A 25754-nucleotide genomic window follows, 5' to 3' on the forward strand; every position below is an offset into this window, starting at 1 on the left:
TTATTTATTGTTATTTTTAAATGAATAAATACACATTTAAAAGCTATGTATGTACGTATATTTGTATAAAAATATGTAAAACAAAAGATCTTTAGGATCTTTAACAATTTCTAAGAGTGGTAAAGGGCCCTGAACTATAAAAGTTTGAGTATTTTGTTCCTTTTTATGGAATGTAATGTTCCATTGTAAGATTTCTGACCCAATTTATTTATCCTCTCAACTGTCTTTGGACATTTTTTTTTCCAGTTTGTGGCTATTATCATACAAACAGTGCTTCAGTGAACAGTTCCGGACATGTCCTGGTGCACATAAGCGTGGCTATATAACTATAAGGTATATAACTAGGAGTGGAATTTCTGGGTGATATAGGACATGCATATCTTTAACTCATCTTCAGCTTTTCTAGAGAATGCCTGTTAGTCAGATTCCAGCAGGAAAAAGAAGGCCCTCTAACTAGGTATTCTGTGAATTTAATAAGGGGACGATTTACAAACATGTGAAGAGAGTTTAGAAAACAGATGCAGAAATGTTGCAGTATCCCAGCACTGGTGATGGCCGAGAGCCCTGGACCCATCTTCATCTTTAAAGGAACAAAGAGCTGTACCTCAGCTGGGAGAGGATGCCGTGTGGAGAGGGCTTCCTGGTAGGAATTGTGGCCGCCTTTAGAGGGAAGCGGACAACTAGCAGGGAGGGGCCTGGGGGATAAACATCCTGACTTCATTCTCCCCCTACCCTCAATCTCCCGCTGCCTAACTCAGTTTGAAGCCAGAGGAGAAGGGAATTTGGTGATATATTTCTTAAGGTCAGCCTCAGTTCCATTTGGAATTTAATTTTGTGTATGGTATAAGGTAGGGGCAAGGTTAATTTTTTTTCCCCAAATGGCTATTCAGTTGACCCAGTGCCACCTGTTGAAACATACCCTCTCTCCACTGCTCTGAAGTGCTACCTTTGTTGTAAATCAGATGCTCATAAATGTGTACTTGACTACCTGTTCTGTTTCATGGGTCTGTGTGCCTATCCTTGGGCTGATACCACATTGTCTTGATAATTACAGCTTTACACTATGGCTTGGTATCCCGTATGGTAAGTTCTCTCATTTGTGTTCTTTTTTTTTTTTCTTTTTGCGGTACGCGGGCCTCTCACTGTCGTGGCCTCTCCCCCTGCGGAGCACAGGCTCCGGACGCGCAGGCTCAGCGGCCATGGCTCACGGGCCCAGCTGCTCCGCGGCATGTGGGATCTTCCCGGACCGGGGCACGAACCCGTGTCCCCTGCATCGGCAGGCGGACTCTCAACCACTGCGCCACCAGGGAAGCCCCTTCATTTGTGTTCTTTAAGATTGTTCTGGTTGTTAGGTCCTTTGCATTTCAGTATAATTTCAGAACCCACTTGTCAGTTTTTCATACACACACACACACACACACACACACACACAACCTTATTGGCATTTCTATTGGGTTTTTTGCTGATTCTGTAGTTCATTTTGGAGGAGAAATGAGATCTTTACAATATCTGTTCATCTAGTTCATTTATTTAGTTCTTAATTTTTCTCAATATGTTTTAGGGTTTTTTTGGTAGAGGCCGTGTATATCCTTTGTTGGATTTATTTTTTGTAGGATTTATTTTTAGGTGTTTGATTTTTTTAATGCTATTTAAGTGGTGTTTTAAGCGGTGTTTTAGTTTTTATTTTTTAAATAAATTTATTTTTGGCTGTGTTGGGTCTTCGTTGCCGTGCTCGGGCTTTCTCTAGCTGCAGTGAGCGGGGGCTACTCTTCCTGGCGGTGCGCGGGCTTCTCATTGCAGTGGCTTCTCTTGTTGCGGAGCACGGGCTCTAGGCTCGCAGGCTCAGTAGTTGTGGCACACGGGCTTAGTTGCTCCACGGCATGTGGGATCTTCTGGGACCAGGGCTGGAACCTGTGTCCCCTGCATTGGCAGGCGGATTCTCTACCACTGCGCCACCAGGGGCGCCCTAAGTGTTGTTTTTAAATTGTTAATATTAGGTAGAAATACAGTTGCCATGTTTTTTTACAGTTAACTTTTGTATATTGACTTTATATTCACCAACCTTACTAAGTTTATTTATTGATTATAATAGTTGAGCTGAGGATTCTTTTGGATGTTGTGTTGAACACACTCATGGTGTCTGCAGATAATGACATTTTTATTGTTTCCTTTGTAATTCTTGTACATTACTTTATTGCATTGTCTAAGAAGTGTAAATGTTTGTTGAATAGTAGTGGTTATTGGAGACATCTTTGTATCATTCCCGATGTCAGAGGGAAAGTTTTCAATATTTCACTATTAAGAAAGACTTGTTTTGTTTTGAATATTTTTAAATTAGATTCAGGGAAGTTTCCTTTTGTTCCTAGTTTTTAATCCTGCATGGATGAATTTTTAAAAATACTGATTGGTTGTTAATTTATCACATGTTTTTCCAGTTTCTGATCAGGTGATAGTGTGATTTTTCTGGTTATTTTGTTATTGTAGTGAATTATATACTATATTTTTTAGTGTTAAGACTAACCTGGCAAGGACCAAGTATTCTTTTTATGTATTACTGGATTCCTAGATTTTGTTTGCTGATATTTTGTTTAGAGTTTTTGCATCTATATTCATACATGAGATTGACTTAAAAATTTCCTTTCTTATGATGTCCTTGTCATATTTTGCTATCAAGATTATGCTGGCTTTATAAAATGAATCATGGAATTTTTTTTTTTTTTGACAGTTTTGCTTTATTTATTTATTTATTTATGGCTGTGTTGGGTCTTCGTTTCTGTGCGAGGGCTTTCTCTAGTTGTGGCAAGCGGGGGGCACTCTTCATCGCGGTGCGCGGGCCTCTCACTGTCGCGGCCTGTCTTGTTGCGGAGCACAGGCTCCAGACGCGCAGGCTCAGTAGCCGTGGCTCACGGGCCCAGTTGCTCTGCGGCATGTGGGATCTTCCCGGACCAGGACTCAAACCCGTGTCCCCTGCATTGGCAGGCAGACTCTCAACCACTGCGCCACCAGGGAAGCCCCATGGAATATTTTATCTTTGTATTTTCTCTGGAAGAGTTTGGATAAGATTGATGTTATTTCATTTTAAAATAATGATATAGTTTCCTTTGTGGGGAAGTTTTTCTTTCATAGATATAGAATTTTTCAGATTAAAAATTTTGGGTATCAGTTTTGATATTGAGTTTTTCTGGAAATTTGTCTATTTCATGTAAATTTTCAAATTTATTGGCATAGTGTTGTTCAAAATACCCTCTTTTTTCCTGTAGGATTTGTAGTGATGTTCTCTCTCACTCCTGATACAGATAATCTGCTCTACCCTTCTTAAAATGAGCTTCACCAGAGGTTTATCAATTTTACTAATCTCAATCATGTCTTAATTACTTGAGCATATTATTGTCCAAGTGTAATAATACAAGGCAATAAAAGTAGACTCACAGGGAACCCACATATTATCTTGGATTTTAGTCACAACTGTTGCCTTACGTGCCACTTACTGTATATAAAATTGTGAAGTTAATTTGAGGCTCTGCATGATATCAAGCTAGTTCTAGAGTTTTGCTCTGGGCAGGCAGTTAGATGAAGGGGATCGAGCACGTGTAGATCAGTCAGGGATTTACATCCTTCCCAACTGGGCTTTGGGCTGGTCTATTTCTGGTATACTCTAAACTCTCAGGGTGTAGCAGTTAGGGTCCTAGCTGAACGCCTGGGGTATTTACCCTCCTCCGGAGTAGCTTTTTTTTTTTTTTTTTTTTTTTAAACCAAGGTCTGTTGTGCTGTTGAATTTCCCATAGTCTGGATTTTGTTGATTGCATACCTGTGGTGCCTTCTGTAAACTGGTAGTTGGATGCAGCGCCTTGGTCTGATTCAGATTCAGGACGCACAGGATGCCAGCTGTCTCTCAGTTTACAATGTTGAGATGGATCAGTGACTCAGTTTGGGCTTCGTCGGCCTGATTTGTGCTTTAGGAATGTCTACCTTCACCTAAGGGTTTTAGAGCCAGTGGTGGGCACTGTCCTGATCCATCATTTCATTAGGAAGCAAAATGGTGATAGTCTAATGTCATCATTCCTTCTGTTATTATTAGCTTGATGAATTTTTTTTTAACTCAATGTGTATTACAGCACCTCCCCGCCCCAACCAGGCACAGACAGTTTTCTTCAAGTTTATTTTTGATTACTGTTCTTTTTACAGAATTTTGACCTTTTTTCCTCCCTAAGGAGCAATGATTAATATTTTACTTATCCTTTCTTTGCTCTCCATGTTCATCTTTCCTCTATGTCTTTTTTTTTTTTTTTTTTTTGCAGTATGCGGGCCTCTCACTTTTGTGGCCTCTCCCGTTGCGGAGCACAGGCTCCGGACACGCAGACCCCGCGGCCATGGCTCACGGGCCCAGCCGCTCTGCGGCATGTGGGATCCTCCTGGACCCGGGCACGAACCCGTGTTCCTTGCATCGGCAGGTGGACTCTCAAGCACTGCGCCACCAAGGAAGCCCTTCTCTATGTATTTTTAAAATTGGTTTTATCTTTGTACCTTCTTTTATTATTTACCTTTGTTTTATCTTTCTTTAAGAGTCCATGTTGTATTACATTCTGTTGCAGCCATAAATCTGTTCCCTAAAGTTTTCTTTTAGCTTATTTTGTAGAGAATGTCCAGAGGTCATTTCTCTCTCTGAATATTCTGGAAGATGATCTTTTCCTTATTACATAGGGTTGTTGTCTTTTAAATACACATGTGAATTTTATCTAGGTGTGGTGTTTGCAAATGGTGTGAGTGACCTATTCTTTCTTCTCTTCCTTTCCTTTCTGGGCGGTGGTCTGATTTCTTCTGAGAGCTGCGGTCGGGGTGTAGGTTGGAGTGATGCTCCCAGTTCAATCCCCTGTTCCTAATAAGAGACTGTTGTATCTGCTCTATTGCACTGATATCTATACTTGCCTCTGTTTCCTGGTTCTCTAATCCTTCAAAGCTATGAAGTAATAATGTATATGCATATCCCTGTTTTCTTAGACTGAGGCCTTCCCTAAAGGATAGCAACATTACCCAATACTGGATAGGAGATGGGCATTCCGGGCAGAGTGATCAGGATATGTAGAAGCCTGGAGGCATAAAGCAGCACAGACTGTTAGGAAAATTTCAAGGTTGTTTTGGTGCTAATATATATATTTTTTTACATCTTTATTGGAGTATAATTGCTTTACAATGGTGTGTTAGTTTCTGCTTTATAACAAAGTGAATCAGTTATACATATACATATGTTCCCATATCTCTTCCCTCTTGCATCTCCCTCCCTCCCACCCTCCCTATCCCACCCCTCTAGGTGGTCACAAAGGTGCTAGTATTTTTGTATAATAACTGTTACTTGGTGTCTTAAAGCCTTTGCAAACTTCTTCAAGGCTTTGCAGTTCTTCAAAATGTTCTCATGGCTTTAGGATTCCAGTGTTTCCAACTGTTCAGTAGGCATTCGTGCTCCCAGGCTCCCTTATTGTAATGAATCTCCTTTTAACGTGCCACAATCTCAGTGTTAAAAGGGGATTCAGTATCTTTCCCCACAAATCAAATGATTTTTCCCGTCCACTCGTTGCTTTTCCATCTCTAAAGCTTGACAACCTTGGAGTCATCTTTAACTTGACGACCTTGGAGTCATCTTTACCTTGAGCCTTGAATGGTTTTCTCTCTTCAGAGTCCTGACTGCTGTTGAATCTCCAGCCCGCTTTCTTCATGACTCATCCCTGCTCCGTTTTCGTTTTCGTCTTGTTTTTCTCTCCTGTAGGCCTGTTACTGTGCCTGGAGAGGTCTCTACCTCCTGCTTCCCACCTCTTGCCCCTTCGGTCTCTTTTCCACATGGATGCCAGGTTTATGCTGTTTCAGGAATGCCTCTTTCCTTCCATCACTCTTCTCTCCTGAACCTCTGATACCTGATCCCCCGGAGTGGACAAAATCTGCCTGTCTGGGCTCTTTTCTCTCACCTTCCACAGAACAAACTGTTGTCAGCTAGGCTGCGCTTCACTCTGCCGTGGATATACCCTGCCACCAAGTTTTACATTCTTACTATTTTATTTTTAAAATTTTTTAAATATTTATTGATTTGGCTGCTCCAGGTCTTAGTTGCGGCATGTAGGACCTTTGTTGCGGCATGTGGGCTCTAGTTCCCTGACCAGGGATCGAACCTGGGCCCCTGTATTGGGAGCACTTAACCACTGGAGCACCAGGGAAGCCCCACATTCGTACTATTTTAATAGGAATTCCTTTATCCCTCCTTTTGACCTAATAGTCTTTAAAAGAGACCCTCTAGGTCTGGACTTAGTACCTAGTTGTACGGTTTCTGACAAGATGGCCATGACCTTCAGTGGGGTTTGTCGTGTGTTCCGCTCCAGAGTTTCTCTGTTTAAAAGACTTGTTCATCTTTCTTTTTTTGTATCACTCTCTTTTTGGTGCCTTATATTATGTCTTGTTTGCTTTGTGTATCTTTATTGTCTTCATCCCCTAGAGCGTGTAAGAAGGTGCTTAGTATCTTCTGCATGTATTCAAATGCTTAATAATGACATTTACTTTGAACTTAAGGCCTCCAGAGAAATTAACAACACATCGCCCTCCTTCCATATGACTTGGGGAAGACAAAAGTGGTACAGTACTGGTTCAGTGCAGGAGCTCAACATTTGAGCTAATTTTCAAGATTAGAAGCTTAGCTTTTTAAGCACTTCAATTTACTATTTCCACTTAAACCTCTATTACTGCTCCTCTTTGGCAAGCATAGGATACTGATGATTATTCAACCTTGTTTTTTGATGACTTACTCATATTTGTGAGATTTACTCATCTCTGTAATCTTAGTCCTCAGAAAAGTCCCCAACACATGATAGACACACATGTTGGAATGATTTCTGATTACAAATGTCATCATTAGGATCTGTTACCATGCCGTACATGCTATGGGATGTTAAACTGAATTGGCGTATTTTAACTTCCTTGGAGGTTTTGGGTTTTTTTGTTTTGTTTTGTTCTGTTTTGGCAGTCTGTAATTATTTTCCTCTTAGAAAAGAAAGTGAAATGCAGAATTTGTAGCTTCATGATCGACTTTTATCTCATTTTTGAAGAAAAAGTGGAAGTTGTATATATAACAGTTCATTGAGATGTGTAGTTACGATTTGTCAAATTTCCTGTGTATAAATTAAACTCAAAAAAAAAATTAAAATGTTGAGATTGCCTCTCCTTAGTTTTCTCACCCTTAATAAAATCTGTTTTTATTGTCTCTCGTTACCTTTTTGTCCTGTGGGTGGCAGAGAGAGGCTGGCCTAGTTAGACTAGAGACTCGCTTGGTAGAAGGTGCCAGGCTGCTGGGTGGGTGGCCTGAGAGCCAGCCAAGGTTCCTGGAGGTGTGATGCGGGACATGAGAAAGCCAACGGTTTCAGGCCCAGCGGTCACCCAGGGAGGGGCAAGTAATTACTGTGGCCTCAGGCAAACAGTAATCAGTTCAGAAATCAGGCAAACAGCCCAAATCAGTGAGCTCAGAGCAGGGCCCTTGCTTGCCTTTGTCTTATTCCCAAGCGCTAATCTAGGTAGGAAGTGCATTCCACATCGGGAGGGAAGCAAAGATAAAGGAGAACAGCTGCTGAGGTAGTTCTGATCACTTAAACTTTTTTTGGCCGCCTTTCTCCTTTCAGCATCATTCACTGCAGCGTTCAGAATAGAGTGGGCTCGGCAGTGCCTCCTGGTGGCCACTGCCAGGGCTTTCAGCCTTTCTGAACACAGCTTGTTGGTTAGAAGCCCCTCGGTACTCCCTGGGGAGCTGAGCACCAGTGGTCCTCGGCCTTTTCTAGGATCCTCTTGCCTTTAGATTTAGAATCACCCGAGGTAAAGGGTCTGCTTCCCGGTGCAGCTGAGGTGCCTTCAGCCCCGCCAGGACTGGAGCATCTGGCAGCAATCCTAACCGCTCTTGATTTTCCATAATTCCCAGAGTCAGTTCTCAGAAATCATTCCATGTGAATTAAAAAAACCCCAAAGGCAAAAGTGCTCCTAGTATTAATTCTGAGTAATGATTACCCTACTGATGAGGAAGGCTTTTATCTTCTAGACTAGTGGTTCTTAAAATTTTTTGAGGGCCCCCAAAGAGCTTTTGTTTATATTTCATGATATTTACTGTGTTTAGAAAGTAAAACACAAATTTTAAATATTTATCAACTCATTTAAAAATAAACCTATAACAAGTTGACATAAATTGTTTTTATGAAAAAAAACCCTATATTTTCCAAAGCAAAAAAAAATTAGAAGAGTAAAAATGTTTTACACTTAAGAAAAAAACCCTTTAATAATAACCTTTCCAGATAATTGTGGATATTCTCCTTTGATACTGTACCCAAACTTGGCCACCGGTATTTCCTTAAAGATGAGTTGCAACGTGGAATCTGAAACTACCTTAATGAACTTTTCATACCTCGCACACTCATGAGAGAATGAGTGTGAAAAAGCAAATGACATGTTGTTTGAATAATGACCCGTGGCTTCATGAAGCCATGAAGCATATATTACTATTTCCATTTGACAGATGAGGGAATTGAATCTAGGAAGTACCACTTAATAGGCTCTCTGTGGGAGAACTACTTGTGGTTTGGATTGCCCATTATGGGTGAGATTTAATTTTAGGGATAGACTAATTGTGCAAATGATAAAGGTCCCCTGTTCAAATTACTGTGTGGTTTGTCTCCTGATTGGATCCTATGGATATATGCAGTTTTTTTTTTAACACTGTATTTTATTTTTATCTATTCTAGACCTATTCTGGACTCTTCTGTGTAGTCATAAATCCTTACAAGAATCTTCCCATTTACTCTGAGAATATTATTGAAATGTACAGAGGGAAGAAACGTCACGAGATGCCTCCACACATCTACGCCATATCTGAATCTGCTTACAGATGCATGCTTCAAGGTAACTGGAAATGTTAGAATACTACTCAGAATTTCTTAAATGTAATTTGGTTTTTTTTAGACTGTCTCAATCTTTTCTACAGAGGGCTTTACTTTTTTTTTAAGATTAAAAAGAAAAGTGATAGATGTTTATTGTAGAAAAATTATGAATTCTTAAGATTAGACTAGGCAATATGGCCATTTTCTATAGGCATCCGGTAAGTGTGCTTGGTGGTTCATAAATACTTCACGTTAATTTTTCTGTTAAGAAGCATCTAGTTTTTATATATGTTTGATCTCTCCACCACAAGACAGTATAATCAAAGCTCTACTGCATTAGTTTTTAAAACCAACAGGAAGAATAATAGAAAAGGTAGATGCATCATTGGGGAAAGAAAGATTATAAAATATTTTTTATTTAAATGCATGAAAAAGGACACAACAAAAGTTAAACAGCATGTGTGGAGTTGGTGGATTTTGATTGTTTTCTTTTTGGGTTTTGAATGAAATATAAATTTGAAGAGTCCTTAATTGCAATTATGGCTTCAGACACAATGATTTATGGAGGAATTTTTTTTGAAAACTAGAATGGAGCAGTTTTGAATGCATTTAACGTTATTGTGTAACAAGACTGCATTTTTTTTCCTTTTAAATTTTAAAAAATTTTAATTTTCTTGAAGTATAGTTTGATGTACAATGTCGTGTTAATTTCTGGTGTACAACAAGGCGATTCAGTTATACATATACCTGTTCTTTTTCTTTTTTCTTTTTCTTTTTTTTTTTTTATTTTGGTCACGCCACGTGGCTTGTGGAATCTCAGTTCCCTGACCAGGGATTGAACCTGGGCCCCGGCAGTGACCTGACCCCGGTGGCCCCTAACTACTAGACCACCAGGGAACTCCTTTATATATTCTTTTTCCTATTCTTTTCCATTATGGTTTATCACAGGATATTGAATATAGCTCTCTGTGATATGCAGTAGGACCTGTCAACAAGACTGCATTTAAACGTGGGACTTCCTAGTACTATGTGAAATCTTCTATAGTAACTCTCCCTCTCTCTCCTTTTATTTTTTTTAAAAATGAATTCTGTAAACTAAAATAAAATCTACGAGGTCTTCAGGAAGCAGAGTATGTTGCATCCACCTGTCATCAAATCTCAGGTCCTGGAAAGGCTGCCTGGGTGCTGGGTCTAAAGGGTAGTGTGAGGGAGTTAATATGCATTTCCTACTCAGGTATCATTCGGATGCTTCTTATATACCTGGTCCTCGGAGGCAAACAGGAAGTGCTTTAGGACTAGAATAGTGGCATAGATGGGTAAGAAGAGGTTCAGAATCCAAAATGAGCTTAGACTTAAAAAAGATTCAATTTAATAACCCTTTCTTAGGTTCAGAGCCAAGAATGTTAAGAAATGGCCACGACTGTGATAAATTGCAGTCAGGTGATGGAGAAGGGAAATCATCAGCTTTTTGTTTTGTGTCTCATTCTGTGTCTCCATTAAGGAGAATGATCTTTACGTGCAGAAAAGTATTTGTATGAATGAGCAAGCTGCCTTATATGGGAGAAGAAATTGGCCAAAGTACACTCCTCCTCTGATTGAATGCATATTTTCTCTTCTAAACAAATACATTCTCACAACTGAGATTACTGAACCCCTGTTCTTTGAAGTATTGTATAGAACAGGAGTTTCCAGAAGGCTGGGATGGTCTCACATTATATAATTCTAATTTTTAAAAAGAGGAAGAAGCTCCCCTTTATATTAAGCTCAAGAGCTCCCACTCTTGAGCTTACTATACCTGCCAGGAAAGATTCTAGAATCTCCTGTTAATAGTCTAGAAACAGCATGAAAATATTCCTCACATTACTTTACACTGAGTAGGAAGGGAAATATAGTAGACAGTGTTATCAGAGAATTAGGACTTCTCCATGGCGTTCCATGGTCCCTGTGATCTCCTCGTGGTTGGATGCTGCCAAGTTGTGCCTGAGATGCTGATTAATGATAGAGGTTGGCCAGGCGTCAGGGTGTGCACCAAGGGGTTTGTGCCCTTTCCAACATTCTAATCAATATACTTGAAGACGTAGGATGCATGCCTGTAAAATTTATAGATGACATGAAACTGGGAGGAAAAAGAAATACACTTGATGAAAAGGAACAGAGTTTTTAAAAGCTCTTGACAGGTTGAATGGTGAATTGACTCTAGTTAAGAGGGATAAATGTTAATGCCCCACTACTGGGTTTCCAAACCAACTATATGAATACAGAATGAGGAGGATGTGGCTTACCAGTATATGGTATGATTAATATCATCACTAATGCTAGAATGAACCTGTATTGAATATTATTATGTGCCAGGCACTGGGCTAAATGCTTTATGTGTATTATTTAATCCACAACAATCCTATAAAGTAAATAGAATTGCCATCCCTATTTTGCTGAGGCACAAAAAGTTAAATAACTTGACCAAGAAAATGTAAATAGTAAGAGGTATGAACGAGGATTCAAAACCAAGACAATGTGACACATTCTTATCCACAATCATAAACTGCCACTTGAAAGTTAAAAAAATTAGTTGATAGTTTTGATTACGTAGTAATTTAAAACAGGCAATTAAAAACAAAAAAAACCCACTCTAACCAATTCCACTGTATTTTGTTCTATAAGTAGGGAGCTACCTGCTGATAAAGGATACAACACAGTCGGGTGGGACGTCTGCTAGAGCAGTCAGACAACAGTCAACAACATGCAACTGCTCATGAAGCTCAGACCAGCTACCAATGCTCATCCATCTAGGTTTTCAATTACAGACGTGAGCAAATAGCTAAACGTCAGTGGGCCTATGAAGAGGACCTGTAGCTTGACAGGGGACCATGTGGAGGATTCAGAGCAGATGGTCCTACTGAACAGAGTTTGGTTTTTTAACACAAAAAACAGAAGAGAGCTGCATTTTTTTTCTTAACTTTAGATTCTAGGGGATATTGCATCAATAAAATGCAGAAGGACTTCCCTGTTGGTCCAGTGGTTAAGACTCCGTGCTCCCAGTGCAGGGGGCATAGGTTCGATCCCTGGTTAGAGAATGATGATCACAACATGCCGCATGGCGCAGCCCCCCCAAAAAACAACCAGTGGGACTTAAAAAAAAAAAATGCAGTGTCTGCCTGGCACATAGTAGTTGTTCAAGAAATATTGATTGACTGCATGCATGAAAGTAGAGTCATTGGACATAAACTTGCTTGCAAAAATCACCAACTCTGAAAGCGTGGGATAGCAGAATTGACATAATTGGACTAAAGCAATGAATTAGCAGACCGACTCAAGTAGTTCTTCCAGAATACACAACAAAAAGAAACTGATGGAAATTATGGCAGAAAGAGTAGGAAACATGGTATATACTCTACATATGTGTAGACATGGTATAGACTCTCAGGGGCCATGAGAGAAGTGATATTTTTGAAAAAGTTTACCAGAACTGAAGAAGGACTTGAGTCTTGACACTGAGAGGGTTCACTAAGCCCCAGGCAGGAATCTTTTTTTTTTTTTTTTTTTTTGGCAGTACTCGGGCCTCTCACTGTTGTGGCCTCTCCCGTTGCGGAGCACAGGCTCCGGACGCGCAGGCTCAGCGGCCATGGCTCACGGGCCCAGCTGCTCCGCGGCATGTGGGATCTTCCCGGACCGGGGCACGAACCCGCGTTGCCTGCATCGGCAGGTGGACTCTCAACCACTGCGCCACCAGGGAACCCCAGGCAGGAATCCTGAAAGGAGACACATGCCTGGTCTAACACAGCGTGGTGTGGATAGGTCAACATCAGGTGATCTCGGTGGAGAGGGCGTCAGCGGGCTCAGACTTCTCATTCGCAGTCCTGCATGTTAGAAACTGAACGCAGCACACTGAGAGACCTGTGCCCGGTAGGTAATCATGTGAGGGGACCTAAGGCTATTACTATTCCAGGCTCCCCCAGCACCCCGTGCGCTCCTCCTCCTCTGCCCTTCCCCGTGGCTGTCCACTCCAGCCAGCTTCCACTCAGTAGCAGCCAACACTGCCTCCCACCTTCTGTTGACCTAGACAGATGTAAAGGCAAATTTTGCTGTTAACAGTAGTTGCAGGGGCCCCCATGCATATCTAAGACCTGAGATTCTACCTTCTTCCTGGAGTCTTAGAATGAAATCCACATCTCCTTGTTCTTTTGTTTCCCAGTCACATCTTCGTTTCCGCAATGCTCTCTTTTCATTTCTGCCTCAGGTAACTCCCACTCTGTGATGTGCAAACTTCCCTATGTGTTCAATGTCTTCTTCAAGTGTTTTCTTTTCCTCCGGGCTTTAACTGAAACTTGGCTTTCCCCTGAGTATGGGCCCTCCACTCCGATCCTATGCGCTAGGAGATGGGGTCAGTGTCCTTACTCGCAATGCATCTGCTGGACTATTAACAAATACTCTTTCTCCTTGAAAACACCGCCCCTCCTCTGCCTGCCCCTCATTGCTTGTAGCAGCTTTCTTCTGGGTTCCCCTCCTCCCTCCTCCTCCCCTCCCGCCTTAGTGCATCTGACCCCCAACACGTGGTTGTTTCCTCCCTGCCTCAAGCCCTGCCATAACCCTGTGTTACTTCCTAGTTTTTCGTGAACAGCCAGCCCCCGGTCTCTTAATCTTCTCTTAATCTTCTTCTCTTCTGACTTACGCTGCTGACACCCTGGACTGTGCCACCTTCTGAAATGATCTTATTTTTCAAATATTTCAGAAATTCTATTGCAAAATCCTTCCGTCCTGGCAGTTCAGTCAGCAAGTCTCCTGACCGTGTTCTTTGACTCCGTTTAGATCTTGGGTCCAAACGCTGTTCTCCTTTTCCCCTGTGGATTATCAGTACTGCCTTGACTTTCTTCCTTGTGTAGTTTAGATTTTATAGTCTGTCATTTCAGCGTCTTCTGACAGTATCCTACGCCCCCTGTCCCTTTGTTCTTTTGTTAACTTACTTGGCAAAATTCTCACCCTAGGTCAATCAAGATATATATATTTTTTAAGGCTCTTACTTGGGTTGCTGATGCCTCTGGAATCTGCTGTTCATACAGCTGAACAGATCAATACTCCTGTTAATTTCGTGACCAGGAGCCCAGACTCCAGGCAGAACACTGCTTGCTAATCCTTCCCTGATTGTCTATTAAGATTATAACCTCACTCTCCCTAATGATTGTCTCAAGCCCCTGCCCGCTTCAGCTCCCGAGGTCCCTGCGTCCCCTTCTCCTCCCCAGCTGGTGGCTTCTTCCCCTGATCCATGGAGAAATTAGAAGCCACCAGAGAGGAGCTGCCGCAGCTTCCTGAGCCAGATTTACAAACCGTCCTGTCCTGCGCCCACTCCTGTGAAGGCAGTCCTCCCAGCTCCTTCACCTCTGATGCCCGTCCCATCTCTCCTAGGAATCCGTCTCAGGAAGCTCACAGTGTTGACTGTCTTCTGCTTCCCTTTTTAGAGGCTCCTATTGTTAGCATTGAATGTGCTGAAGTTTTCCCCGTCACTTTAAAAAAGAAAATTCTCTCTTCCATCCTCTCCTTCCTTTCACAGCCGGGTTTCTTGAAAGCATCTGCTGGTTGGTAGGTAGATATGGTTGGTGGTAGGAACTTGTGAAAGCGCTCCTGTTTTCTCAGGGAAAGACGAAGCAGGGTCCCAGCTGAGGGTGAGGAGGAGGGAGCAGAGATGGGAGATTTAAGAGAGGAACGGAGGGAGCAGAGATGGGAGATTTAAGAGAGGAACAGTGTGACATAATTCTCTAGAAGACTCAGATAATACTTACATTTATACTGTTGACATTGTGTCACATATTTAAAACAACAGCTATTGGAAATACAGGGGAAATGTGACCCACAATTATAGAGGGAGCTTTAATGTGTTTCTCTCAGAATTTGAGATAAGTAGGGAAAAGAAAGAATATAAAGAGTGTGATCAACACAATTTAGCAAGCTTGATTGGAAAATGTGTATACTGTACTACTGCCCATCAAGCAGAAAGAACATTTACAACCTTGGCTTGTAATTTTGATGCTAAGTCACCAGTAAAAATCTCAGATCAGGCCACATTCTCTGACCACAGTGCAGTAAGACAAGGTATTAACAGATTTCCACCTGGGTTTGTTCTGTAGGAGTGTTGTTTAATGAGTTCTTCTTACTGTTTTTGCTGTTAGCCATTCATCTATATGGCTTTTTTGGTAAAAGAAGAAATCAAAACCGCTATTACAGATTCTTTAGAAGTTAACCACAACAAAATATCACATGTAAAAAATTGATGGCTTAAGGCAAAAACTGCTTTAAGAAAGAATTCATAGCTATAAATATTTTTATTAGTAAACAAAAATTTATATACAAGCCTTTTTACTCACAAGATAGATGAAAGACAACTTTATGATAATTTATTAAGCTGTATTGTCTCATGAACTTTTCTGTGTGTCATTTCACACACACAAAAGAAGTTCTTTAAAAGTACAGCCTGGATGTTAACTTAAGACTTCTTGTGGTGATCATTTTGCAGTATATACAAATATTGAATCATTGTGTTGTACACCTGAAACTAATATAACGTTACATGTCAGTTATACCTCAATTTTTTAAAAAGTACAGCATGAAATGAACCTAAAGAAGAGGAAAAACATAAAATTGTTAAGTAAAACTTGAACTGGTTCCACAAAAAGACCGTAAAATAGACAAACAATTTGGCAAGTGTGACTAAGAGAGAACCACCAGAAAGAATAAAGGTTTTATAACACTATGAACAGAGACAGAACTGACTCAAAATAAGGTGGAAAACTTAGAACAATGCCAGTGGGAGAAATGGTAAAGATTGTCAGAGGTTTTACCTTTATGTCTCAAAGACACAAGGCCCAGATAATTTTAGTGGTGAAGTCTATCAAATCTCAAGGACTAGATAATTCCTGTGTTATCTAAATGGTTTTAGACCATTAAACAATGCAGAATAGTCTGGATAACATCAAGATCAGAAACTGTCAAAGAACTTTGAATGCTTAAATTACTTTCTACTTTTTGTTAAAAAGTAATATGTGAAGATAGTTGAAACAAGCAAACACACCGTACAGCAAGGCTTACATTATTGAAAAAGAAACAAGAGATACCTGTCCTACCCCTGCCCATTCTGGATTTCCTCTTTAGAGGAAATCATATTTTAATCTGTTTCTTCTTGTGTATGTATATATTTCAAAGTAACAGGCTTGTGATATTCTTTCTTTCTTTTTTTTTTTTTTTAACTTCTGGTGTTTTCTATAGACTTCCTATTATGAAAGAAGAGTTTTTAACTGCCCACCCCCATCTTCCTGACAGGAGTCAAATCAACATTTTTTGGCATTTTAGTATTCAGCATTTAAACTATTTCTCCTATGATCACGTTTCCTTTCTTACACAATTTGCTGTTTTCCCTGGGGTTAGTAATTTAATTTTCCTATTTTGGGGGAACAGACTAGTTCTGCAATTACTACATTGATTTGACAGAACTACAAGTCTTCTTTCAATACGTAGACATGTATCACATAATTTATCAGTGTCTTTCCTCCCTTGGAGACATACCTCTGGGGACCCTTTATCCTCCAGTCTGTACTTAGTGGTCTTCAGACTTGTCTTCGCCTACACTCTGGAAATTCCTTGCTTCTTTCTGTGGACTGCTGGATCAAAGGGTATGTGTGTTTTAAGGGTATGTGTGTTTTGTGTGTGTGTGTATTTTATTTTTGGCCTCGCCTTGCGGCATTCAGGAGCTTAGTTCCCCGACGAGGGATCAAACCCGTGCCCCCTGCAGTGGAAGCACGGAGTCCTAACCACTGGACCACCAGGGAATTCCTCCTTGCTTCTTTCCGTGGTTGTATTTCTTAATTTATGGATCCCATATGCTGTTATTTTGAATGGAGAATAACCTCCAGTAGCTTCCTGAGAAACACTGGAAATAACCAATTGTTCTACGAATAAGTAATTACTTAAAAGGATGGCTCACTTACATAGTGGAATCCTGAGCAGCAGTCTTGAAACGATGTCTGACACACCAAGGGATGTCCTAGTATAATAAGCACATATACTACCCCTCTCTTGTTTTAAGAATAAGTCTTTTAAGACTAGGATTGATATACATCAAAATGTGAACCTTTAAAATGTAGGTTAAAGTATTCTTTTTGAAAAATGTTGAAACTGGATACAAGTTTCTTACATTCGGAGAAAGGAAAGCAAGGAAAACAAACCGTCGTTTAAAAGGAACATCAAGGAAGGCTTCAAAAGGTCAGAAAACAGGTTAACACCAAATACAGCGGTAAATATAAACACTTTTAACCCCCTATAAATAACAGAGCCTAATATAATCATATGCCCCTTATAAGAGAGACATCTCAAAGTAGAAAAATAATAGCAGTGCAATGATGGGCATTTCCTCGGCCAAATGGGTACAAAAAGGGAGCACCAATTAAAGTCATCTCAAGTCTAAAGTAGACGCCACAGCAGAAACAGGGACAAAGAGCATTATTTTATGCCAGGAAAAGGAATGTTTTATAATGAATTACAGTTGCCTTGAATCTATGTATTGAATCTTATAATGTGGGAATACAGGCAGTGGGAGACAGTAACCCTCCTTACCCTGAGAAGCTGTCAAATGTAGGAAAACCCTTCTAGTGATTGTGTTAGAGAACTGTTATCTCATTGAAGATACAGGAAAATAAAGACAATATCATAGTGATAAGTGCTGTGAAGAAAACTAAGAGGGTACAGGCATCAGAGTGAAAGGGTTAGTGAGGGGATGAAACAGTGATTTCACTGGGTGATAAGTTTAAAGATGTACTTATTCTTTAGCCAGAAATATATATGGTAGCAGTGAACAAAAATAGGCAGAACCTGAATAAGAAATTGCAGAACTTTTTAAAAGTCTTAAATGTAGAGGCACAGCATGTTGCTGAATGGGAAAACTAAATACATACGATTTTAGTAGGTATTGTTTGCATACAGTAATGTTCAGCCTTTTTAGTGCATAGTTTTTTGACTTTTGACAAATGCATATAGTTGTGTAACTACAATCAAGATATAGAACAGTTCTATCTTCCCCCCAAATTTCTACACTTTCCTTATAGTAATTCCCTCCCCTCTAGTCCATGGCAACCACTGATTTTTTTTTTCCTTTGTCACTATAGTTTTGCCTTTTCCAGAACATCATGTAATCATACACAAATTAGCCTTATGAGGGTGGCTTCTTTCACTAACACAGTACATTTGAGTGTCATCCACCAATACTTCACTCCTTTTTAGTTCTGAGTAGTATTCCATTGGATGCATGTTCCACAGTTTATTTATTCACTTACCATTCGAAGGGCATTTAGATGGTTTCCAGTTCTTGGCAGTAAAGACACTAGAAACATTTGTATACAGGTTTTTTGAGTGTAAGTTTTAATTTCATTTGGCTCAATACCTAGGAGTAGGATTGCTCGGTCACATGGTAGGTATATGTTTAACTTTATAAGAAATTACCGAACTTTTTCCAAATGGCTGTGCCATTTTTCAACCTTACTAGCAATGGATTAGAGTTCCAGTTCTGCATCCTGTCAGCACTTGGTATTGTCAGTTTTTTATTAAATTGTAGTCTCTCTGATAAGTGTGTGGTGATATTTCATTGTGGTCTTAAATTGCATTTCCCTAGTGACTAATGATATTAAGCATCTTTTGATGTGCTTATGCCACCTGTATGTCTTCTTTGGTGAAGTGTCCAAATCTTTTGACCATTTAAAAAAATTGGGTGGTTTGTTTTCTTATTACTCATTTTTGAGAATTCTTTGTCCTTTTTAGTTACAAGTCCTTTATTGGGTAAGTGATTTGCAATTTTTTCCCACTCAATCTGTGATCCATCTTGAGTTAATTTTCATGTACGGTGCAAGGTATGGATTGAAGATCATCATTTTGCATGTGGATATCCAGTTGATCTTGGCACCATTTGTTGAGAAGACAATTTTTTTCTCCAGTGAATTGCCTTTGTCAGGATTCTCAATTCCTTTGATCTGTATGTCTGTCCTTTTGCAGATATCATACTGTCTTGGTTACAATAGCCATATAGTAAATCTTGAAATCAAATAGTGTATCTTCCACCATCATTCTTTAAAAATTATTTTCTCTATTCTAGTTGCTTTGTCTTTCAATATAAATTATAGAAATTAGCTTGTCATTTTCTAAAAAAGGTCCCACTCTTCACATTTTGATTGGATTGCATTGACTCTATAGAACAATTGGAACAGAATTGACAATAGTTTTGAGTCTTCCAATCCATGAGCATGGTTTATCTCTATTTATGTAGATCTTTAACTTATTTCATCAGTATTTTATAGTCTTTAGTATATAGATCTTGCACATACTTTGTTAGATTTATATCTAAGTATAACATATCCCTTAGTATAACTAAGCATTTCCTGTTTTTAGTAGTGTTAAATGGAACTTTAAAATTTTTAGTTTCCAATTGTTCACTATTAATATATAGAAATATTATTTTTAAAATATATATTGACATATTTTGCAACCTTGCAAAAGTCCCTTATTCTGAAAGGTTTTTTGGTGGATTCTTTGGGATTATCTCTATAGACAATTATGTCCTCTACAAATAGAGACATTGTTATTTCCTCCTTTTCAAGTCTCTGCTTTTAATTATTTTTCTTCTTTGTGATGTTGAATAGGTGTGAGAACAGACATCCTTGTCTTATTCCTGGTCTCAGGGGGACAGCATTCAGTTTTTCACCATTAAGGATGATGTTAACTGTCTGCAGGTGTTTTGTAGATGCCCTTTATCAAGTTGTTGAAGTTCCCTTTTATTCCTAGTTTGCTGAGTTTTTTGGTTTTGTTTTTGTTTTTGCTCATGAATGGATGTTGTTTTATTGTATGTCTTTTCTACATCTATTTAGGTTATTGTTTCTTCTTGAGTGAACTTTAGTAGTTTATGTCTTTTAAAGAAATTACCATTCATCCTAGTTGTCAATTTTTTTGGCAGAAAGTGGTTCCTAATGTTTCCTTATTATCCTTTCAGTATTTCTGGGATCTATAGTGGTTTTCCCTTTCTTATTACAGATATTGGTAATTACAGATATTGTGTCTTATACCTGATCATTTTGTCTAGAGATTTATCAATTTCATCGATCTCAAAGAACCAGCATTTGGTGACTTTTTTTTTCCTGTTTCCCATTTCATTGATTTCTGTTCCTTATCATTTTTTCTTCTACTTATTTTGCGTTTAATTTGTGCTTTTCTAGTTTTTTAAGGTAGGAGCTGAGGTGACTGATTTGAAACCTTTTTCACTGCTGAAAATATGATTTAATTCAACATGGATTTAGAGTACCTCCGTATGTGTTTTTTGACAGGTGCTTTGGAAAATAACTGAGCTATCAAATGAGTCTCTACTCTTAGAAGGCTAGTTGCATTTTTGAGCATGAAGTTATTTCCCTTAAATGTCACTATAAGGCTGTCTCTGGTTATATTTATAGGTTTTTAGAGTATAAAGTTCATTGTAAACTATGAAGTGGAGTTCTATAGACGTTGCTCAGACCAGGAGAATTTGGGGTGTGAGAGTTCATGTTTAGAGTGAATAATATGCAAAAACTTGGTAAAATCCTAGTTTTATAGGTGAAGAACCCGAGACCAGGAAGGAATCAATGCCTCATTTATAGATCTGTGGGTAGTTTGTGGTGGGGCTGGAACTAGGACAGAAGATTCCAGTTCCTGGTGTCTTGCCAGTGCCCGGCCCGGCTCCTTGTACTGGGTTCTCTCAGTGGACGGATGGCTGACTGTTAATTCTGGGAATAAAGAAGCAAGACAGTCTGTGACCTCAGGTAGCACATGCTGGGGGGGCGGGCTGTTGGCAGTATCGTTTGTCTAACTCCAGAATACTGGTCAAAAGAAGGAAACAGGGAGGAGCCTGAGGAAGAGGGTCTGGGGAGGCTCCTCAGAGGAGATACAGCTGAGCTGAGCACAAAGGGCAGGTGGAGGTAATCCAAGTGGTCATGGATCCGGGAAGGACATGCCAAAGAAAGGAGATGGCGCATCCCTGGGAACGGGAACCCATAAAAGGGCAGACATCAACTATGTTGCCCATGGCAGCCAGAAAGAAGGAGAAAACAGTGGTTAGGAGCTATTATTAGGAATTAAATTAGACTCAAGGGGCCGGGCAGTAATATGCTCTTACTATAACTCAGTTTATACACAGTATATGAATGGATTTGTTTCTTTTAATAATATTATATGAAAAGAGTATGACATAGTGAAGGAACTCTTCATTTCTCTTTGATGGAGGTTATCTGTGCCTGAACTACTGTGAGACCTTCATTGGGCACATGATGGCTTTTCTGATGGAAAAGCAAGCACAGCCTCGGGAGCGACGGAAATGCTACCTGGGCCGGGCCCTCGTGACCGCAGTTCCTTTTGAGGCAGTGACAGTCTTGGTCGGGAGTGTTGAGGACACAGGCACTGGAGGCAGACAGGCCTGGGTTCTCACCTGCATCCTTGTCCCCCAGTAGCTATGTGACTGGAGGATTAACTTCCTCAAAGAACATTTTCGTCTGTAAAATAGAGATAATGAAGCTCATAAGTGATTGGAAGTCATACAACCTACACAGGTGGTTTTGTCCTTGGACTACATACACATGGGTTTGCATTTCACCTTTTCAGTTGAAAAAGTGAGCTGAATATGAATACTTAAATCATTCATCACTATAAAATCATGTTAGATTTTTTTCATCATACGTACTTTTGTTATTTTTGGTGTATCTCACATTGTGACTTGAGACAGTGGTTAAACCTCATATAGATGTTTATCCTCCTTCAATCTTCTTTTCCACTCAGTGTTTGATACTTTTTGGGTTTTTTTCTCCTTTAAGGTCAAATTAATAATGAGTCCTCTCTGGTGGTGGGTTTTCTTGAAAGGCAGTGGTTTCCAAACCTGGCCCTGCATCAGAATCACCTGGGGAACCTACTTAAAAAGAGGTTTTTCAATCCCTCCCCCTGAAGGTGGAGCTCTGCAGAGTTCATTTTTATAAAACTTCCCAGTTGACTCTGATGGGCAGCCGGGCTGGAGAGTCCAGGTTGATGAGACATGTACAGTCATCTGAGCCTGGATTGTTATCTACCCCAGAGATTCTGGCATTAGAATGATGAACTTGACTGGACTTAGGACTGTATAATATATAAGAGTGTTGGGAAGAGTTAACTTGACCTGAGAACAGCAGAGTTACTAGTATTTTAGAGGCTGTCACTGCAACTTTATTATTATATCAAAAATTTTAAAAACCAGGCAAATGGTCACTTTCTTTTTTTTTTGTTTGTTTTGTTTTGTTTTGTAGATCGTGAGGACCAGTCAATTCTTTGCACGTAAGTAAATGTTGAACATTCAGACTTCTTTTCGATTCTGTTGGAAAGTAAAAGCCATTATTTTTTTGTATGGGGGAAGGGGGAAGGGAGAGCAGTCACTTAAGAGGTTGACGTAAACCTCGCAGTTGTTGTTTTAAGACTACAGTATATAAGTTGCTTAAATTTGGTGTTACTCTTTGGTTGTCAAACTGGGCTTTTCACACATTTCATAACGTTAATCTGTGAAACTTACATCTTTAGTTTGTTTGTCCAAGTGTTGACCTCTTGGACATTTTGGGAATTTACCCGTACCACCCAGGAAGCATTGTTATCACGTGCCTGTGTGCTGTGTGTGACGTGCTGGAGAGTCAGGATTGAACAGAAACCATGTCAGGAAGCTCGGTCAGATTCGCACGTTAGGAAGGTCACGCTGGCTACGGTGGGGAGGATGCACGGGGAAGCGTGAACACGTAAAGACCAGGTGGGAGGCTGTTGAGTTAGCTCCGCGAGGGATGGAACTGATTTCAGGTGGAGAGGTGGTCGTGGAGCCAGAGGAAAGTGGGTGGATCTCGGGTGGAGTTTAGTTTAGGAGACAGGCCCAGCGGGACTCGGTGATTTACATGCTTGAGAAAGGGGAGCTCAGAGAGGCTGGAGTTGTGCCAGTTTCAGGATGTAGGGAGTTCAGTGGAGGAACAGGTTCGGGGTGGAAGGCAAGGCGTTTGGTGGAGGACACTGACTTTGAGGTGCCTGTGGCTCTCCAGAGTGGAGCTGTCACTAGGCCGTTGGCCCCGTGAACGTGGAGTCAGAGCTGTGCCCGGAATGCAGAGCCGGCGGCCTGGGTGACGGCAGCCACGCGGTGAGGTCACCTCAGAGTGTGGGATCCCCGGGAGGGGCGACCTTCAAGGGCGGGGGAAGAGGGTGAGACGCCGCAGAGACGCTCAAACCGTGGGCCACAGAATGGGTCAGCAAGTCAGACGCCCTTGAGATTGAGTGAAATATACAGAACCATGGGTGTGGGATTTAGTGCTAGAGCAGGAGGCTGGTGGTGGTTGACTGAGGTGCACTGGGGGTGGGGAGGGAGGTTGAAGCCAGATGGCAGTTGAGGAATGACGGGTGTGTGTGTGTGTGTGTGTGTGTGTGTGTGTGTGTGTGTGTGTGTGTGTGTGTGTGTGTGTGTGTGTGTGTGTGTGTGTGTGTGTGTGTGTGTGTGTGTGTGTGTGTGTGTGTGTGTGTGTGAAAAAGTTTTTAAAAAATCAAAAAGCCAAGTGTAGGCCTGCTACTTCCACAGGGTTTGAGAAAGTGAAAATTGCAGCAGTGGATTAGTGATGAGAAATCGACTTTTGTTGTTTTTGATGGTGTGTTTAATGTGGGAGAGGTTAAATGCTGTAGAGGGAGATGGGGGCAGGGCAGAGAGAACTGAGGGGCACGGAGGGCACGGGGTGGGTGTCGGGCCGGGACCTGGGGGCACGCGAGGCCTCTAGAGTGACAGGGAGGCTGGGAGTTGAGAAAGTTCCCATCTCGTGGCTTCTTCCCATGAAGAGAAACCTTGGTGTTAATAAGATGGAGGAGGGAAGAAGCAGAAATAGCTGACACTAGTCTCCCTGTTGTGTAACTTTTCTTCCAGCATTGTTTAGCCTCTGAGTTATACGAATCAGTATAAATTTATTTATTTTTAAAATTATTTTATTTATTTTTGGCTGTGTTGGGTCTTCATTGCTGCCCACGGGCTTTCTCTAGTTGCGGCGAGCGGGGGCTACTCCTCGTTGTGGTGCGCAGGCTTCTCATTGCGGTGGCTTCTCTTGTTGCGGAGCACGGGCTCTAGGCACGTGGGCTTCAGTAGTTGTGGCTCGCGGGCTCTAGAGCGCAGGCTCAGTAGTTGTGGAGCACGGCCTTAGCTGCTCCGCGGCATGTAGGCTCTTCCTGGACCAGGGCACGAACCCGTGTCCCCTGCATTGGCAGGCGGATTCTTAACCACTGCCATCAGGGAAGCCCCTGAATTAGCTTTTCTTAAACCACAAACCACCCTGACACTTAATGACTTAAAGCAGTTTTCCCAGCAGTTGGGTTGGGCTCAACTAGGCCTTTTTAATGAGCGGGGCCAGGCTGAGCTGTCTCACCTGGGATGGGGGGTGGGGAAGGGGGGAGTTGCTGGCTGGCTGGCCCGGCTGCCTTGGTTGTAGGTCCTTTAATTCTCCAGCAGGCCAGCCCTGGTTTTAACATGGTGACAGGTGCCAAGAGCAGCAGGAGAGCGAGCTCCAGTGCATAAGGGTTGTGCACACTTGCTGCACTTGCTGCCGCCCCATTCCCAAGCCAGATGTGTGGCCAAGGCCAAGGTCAGTGTGTGAAACACTAGCCAAGGGGGTAGGTACAGCAGGATGTGAAACAGTTGGGGCCGTTGCTGTGGACCATCCCCCACAAGGGTGTTGGAATGGAACTAGATTCAATCCAACAAAAGCGGGGACAGTTTTTGTAAGTGGGTGCAGATGGGAGTCACTGAAATGAGAGAACTGAGGACATTAGCCAGAGAAACTGTCACGATGGACCCTGCCTGGGATATGGGCAAACGAGGGGGGATTGATAGGGAGGAAGGAGTTGGGTCAGAGAACTAGAGGACAGGTCTCCCTGGGGACACCGGGGCAGAAGGAGCAGGGAGCGTGGGCAGTGTGGCCACAGGTGATGAGATGGGAGCACCTCGGTGTGGCCACAGGAGTGGGCAGCTGAAGCAGAGCGGGAGCAGGAGGTCATCAGGGTTGAAGGTCATCGGGGTTGAAGGTCTTCGGGGTCGAAGGTATCAAGGAGCCAAGGGGCCTGGGTTGGGGGTGTGTCACTCACATGAGGAGAGGAGAGGCTTCACCACACACACACACACATACATGAGTGATAGTGTGAGGATGGTGGCCTCCAGTAAGCCCTTCAAAAAGCTAAACTATTTCACTTAGAGGAATGACCTTTATTCCAAGATAAGACCCTTTCCTTTTTTTTTTTCCTTTTCTTCTTTTTTGAAACGGGAATGGAGGTTTTTGTTTGTTTTTAATGATCTTACTAGACAAAATAAATCCAAGTGTCAGACCAACCGTTATGGCTGTATGTGACCTCAGAGAGGCGGGGGCGAGGGGTAGAGGCTTTATAACAAGAGGGTCTGGAAGCGACATGAGGGAGAGTGAGAAGGATGCCCCTGACTTTCTTCCTGATCGTGTACGTGTGCAGGTGTGTGACGTGGAGCAGGGCCGGCGGAGGAGGGAGTGCTCAGTGAGGACACTGAGAACGTGGGTGACTTTGCACACTGTGGAGTGGGGGGCCCAGAGAGTACAGAGGAAAAGAGGGGGGCGGGGGCAGGAAATAATGGGGTTTGGGATCAGGAGAAAGAAAACATAACATGAGAGCAGAGGAAGGACATTTGAGGCAGTGAGCAAGGCTGGCAGGGGTGTGAGTCTGAAGGCTCCCCTTCAGAGTTCGTCTCTGGGCCCTGGTGCATTGGGGAAGGGGCGGGGGGGACTTGGGCCTTTGGGAGGCAGCAGCCTTGGCTGGTCC

General features: G+C 41.6%; 1 protein-coding gene across 5 annotated transcripts in view; it reads left to right on the top strand.

Moving 5' to 3' along the window:
- Window positions 1-25754, top strand: part of MYH10 (myosin heavy chain 10) — a 138658-nt gene that overhangs the window by 13186 nt on the left and 99718 nt on the right. For all 5 annotated transcript variants that reach the window (XM_082604528.1, XM_082604529.1, XM_082604532.1 and 2 more), the window contains exons 3-4: window positions 8760-8916; window positions 22217-22244. In XM_082604528.1, the coding sequence (XP_082460654.1) occupies window positions 8760-8916; window positions 22217-22244 (185 nt within the window). The remainder of the gene's footprint in view (window positions 1-8759; window positions 8917-22216; window positions 22245-25754) is intronic.

The sequence above is a fragment of the Mesoplodon mirus genome (genome assembly GCF_964341445.2).
Source record: "Mesoplodon mirus genome assembly, chromosome: 18".
NCBI lineage: Eukaryota > Metazoa > Chordata > Mammalia > Artiodactyla > Ziphiidae > Mesoplodon > Mesoplodon mirus.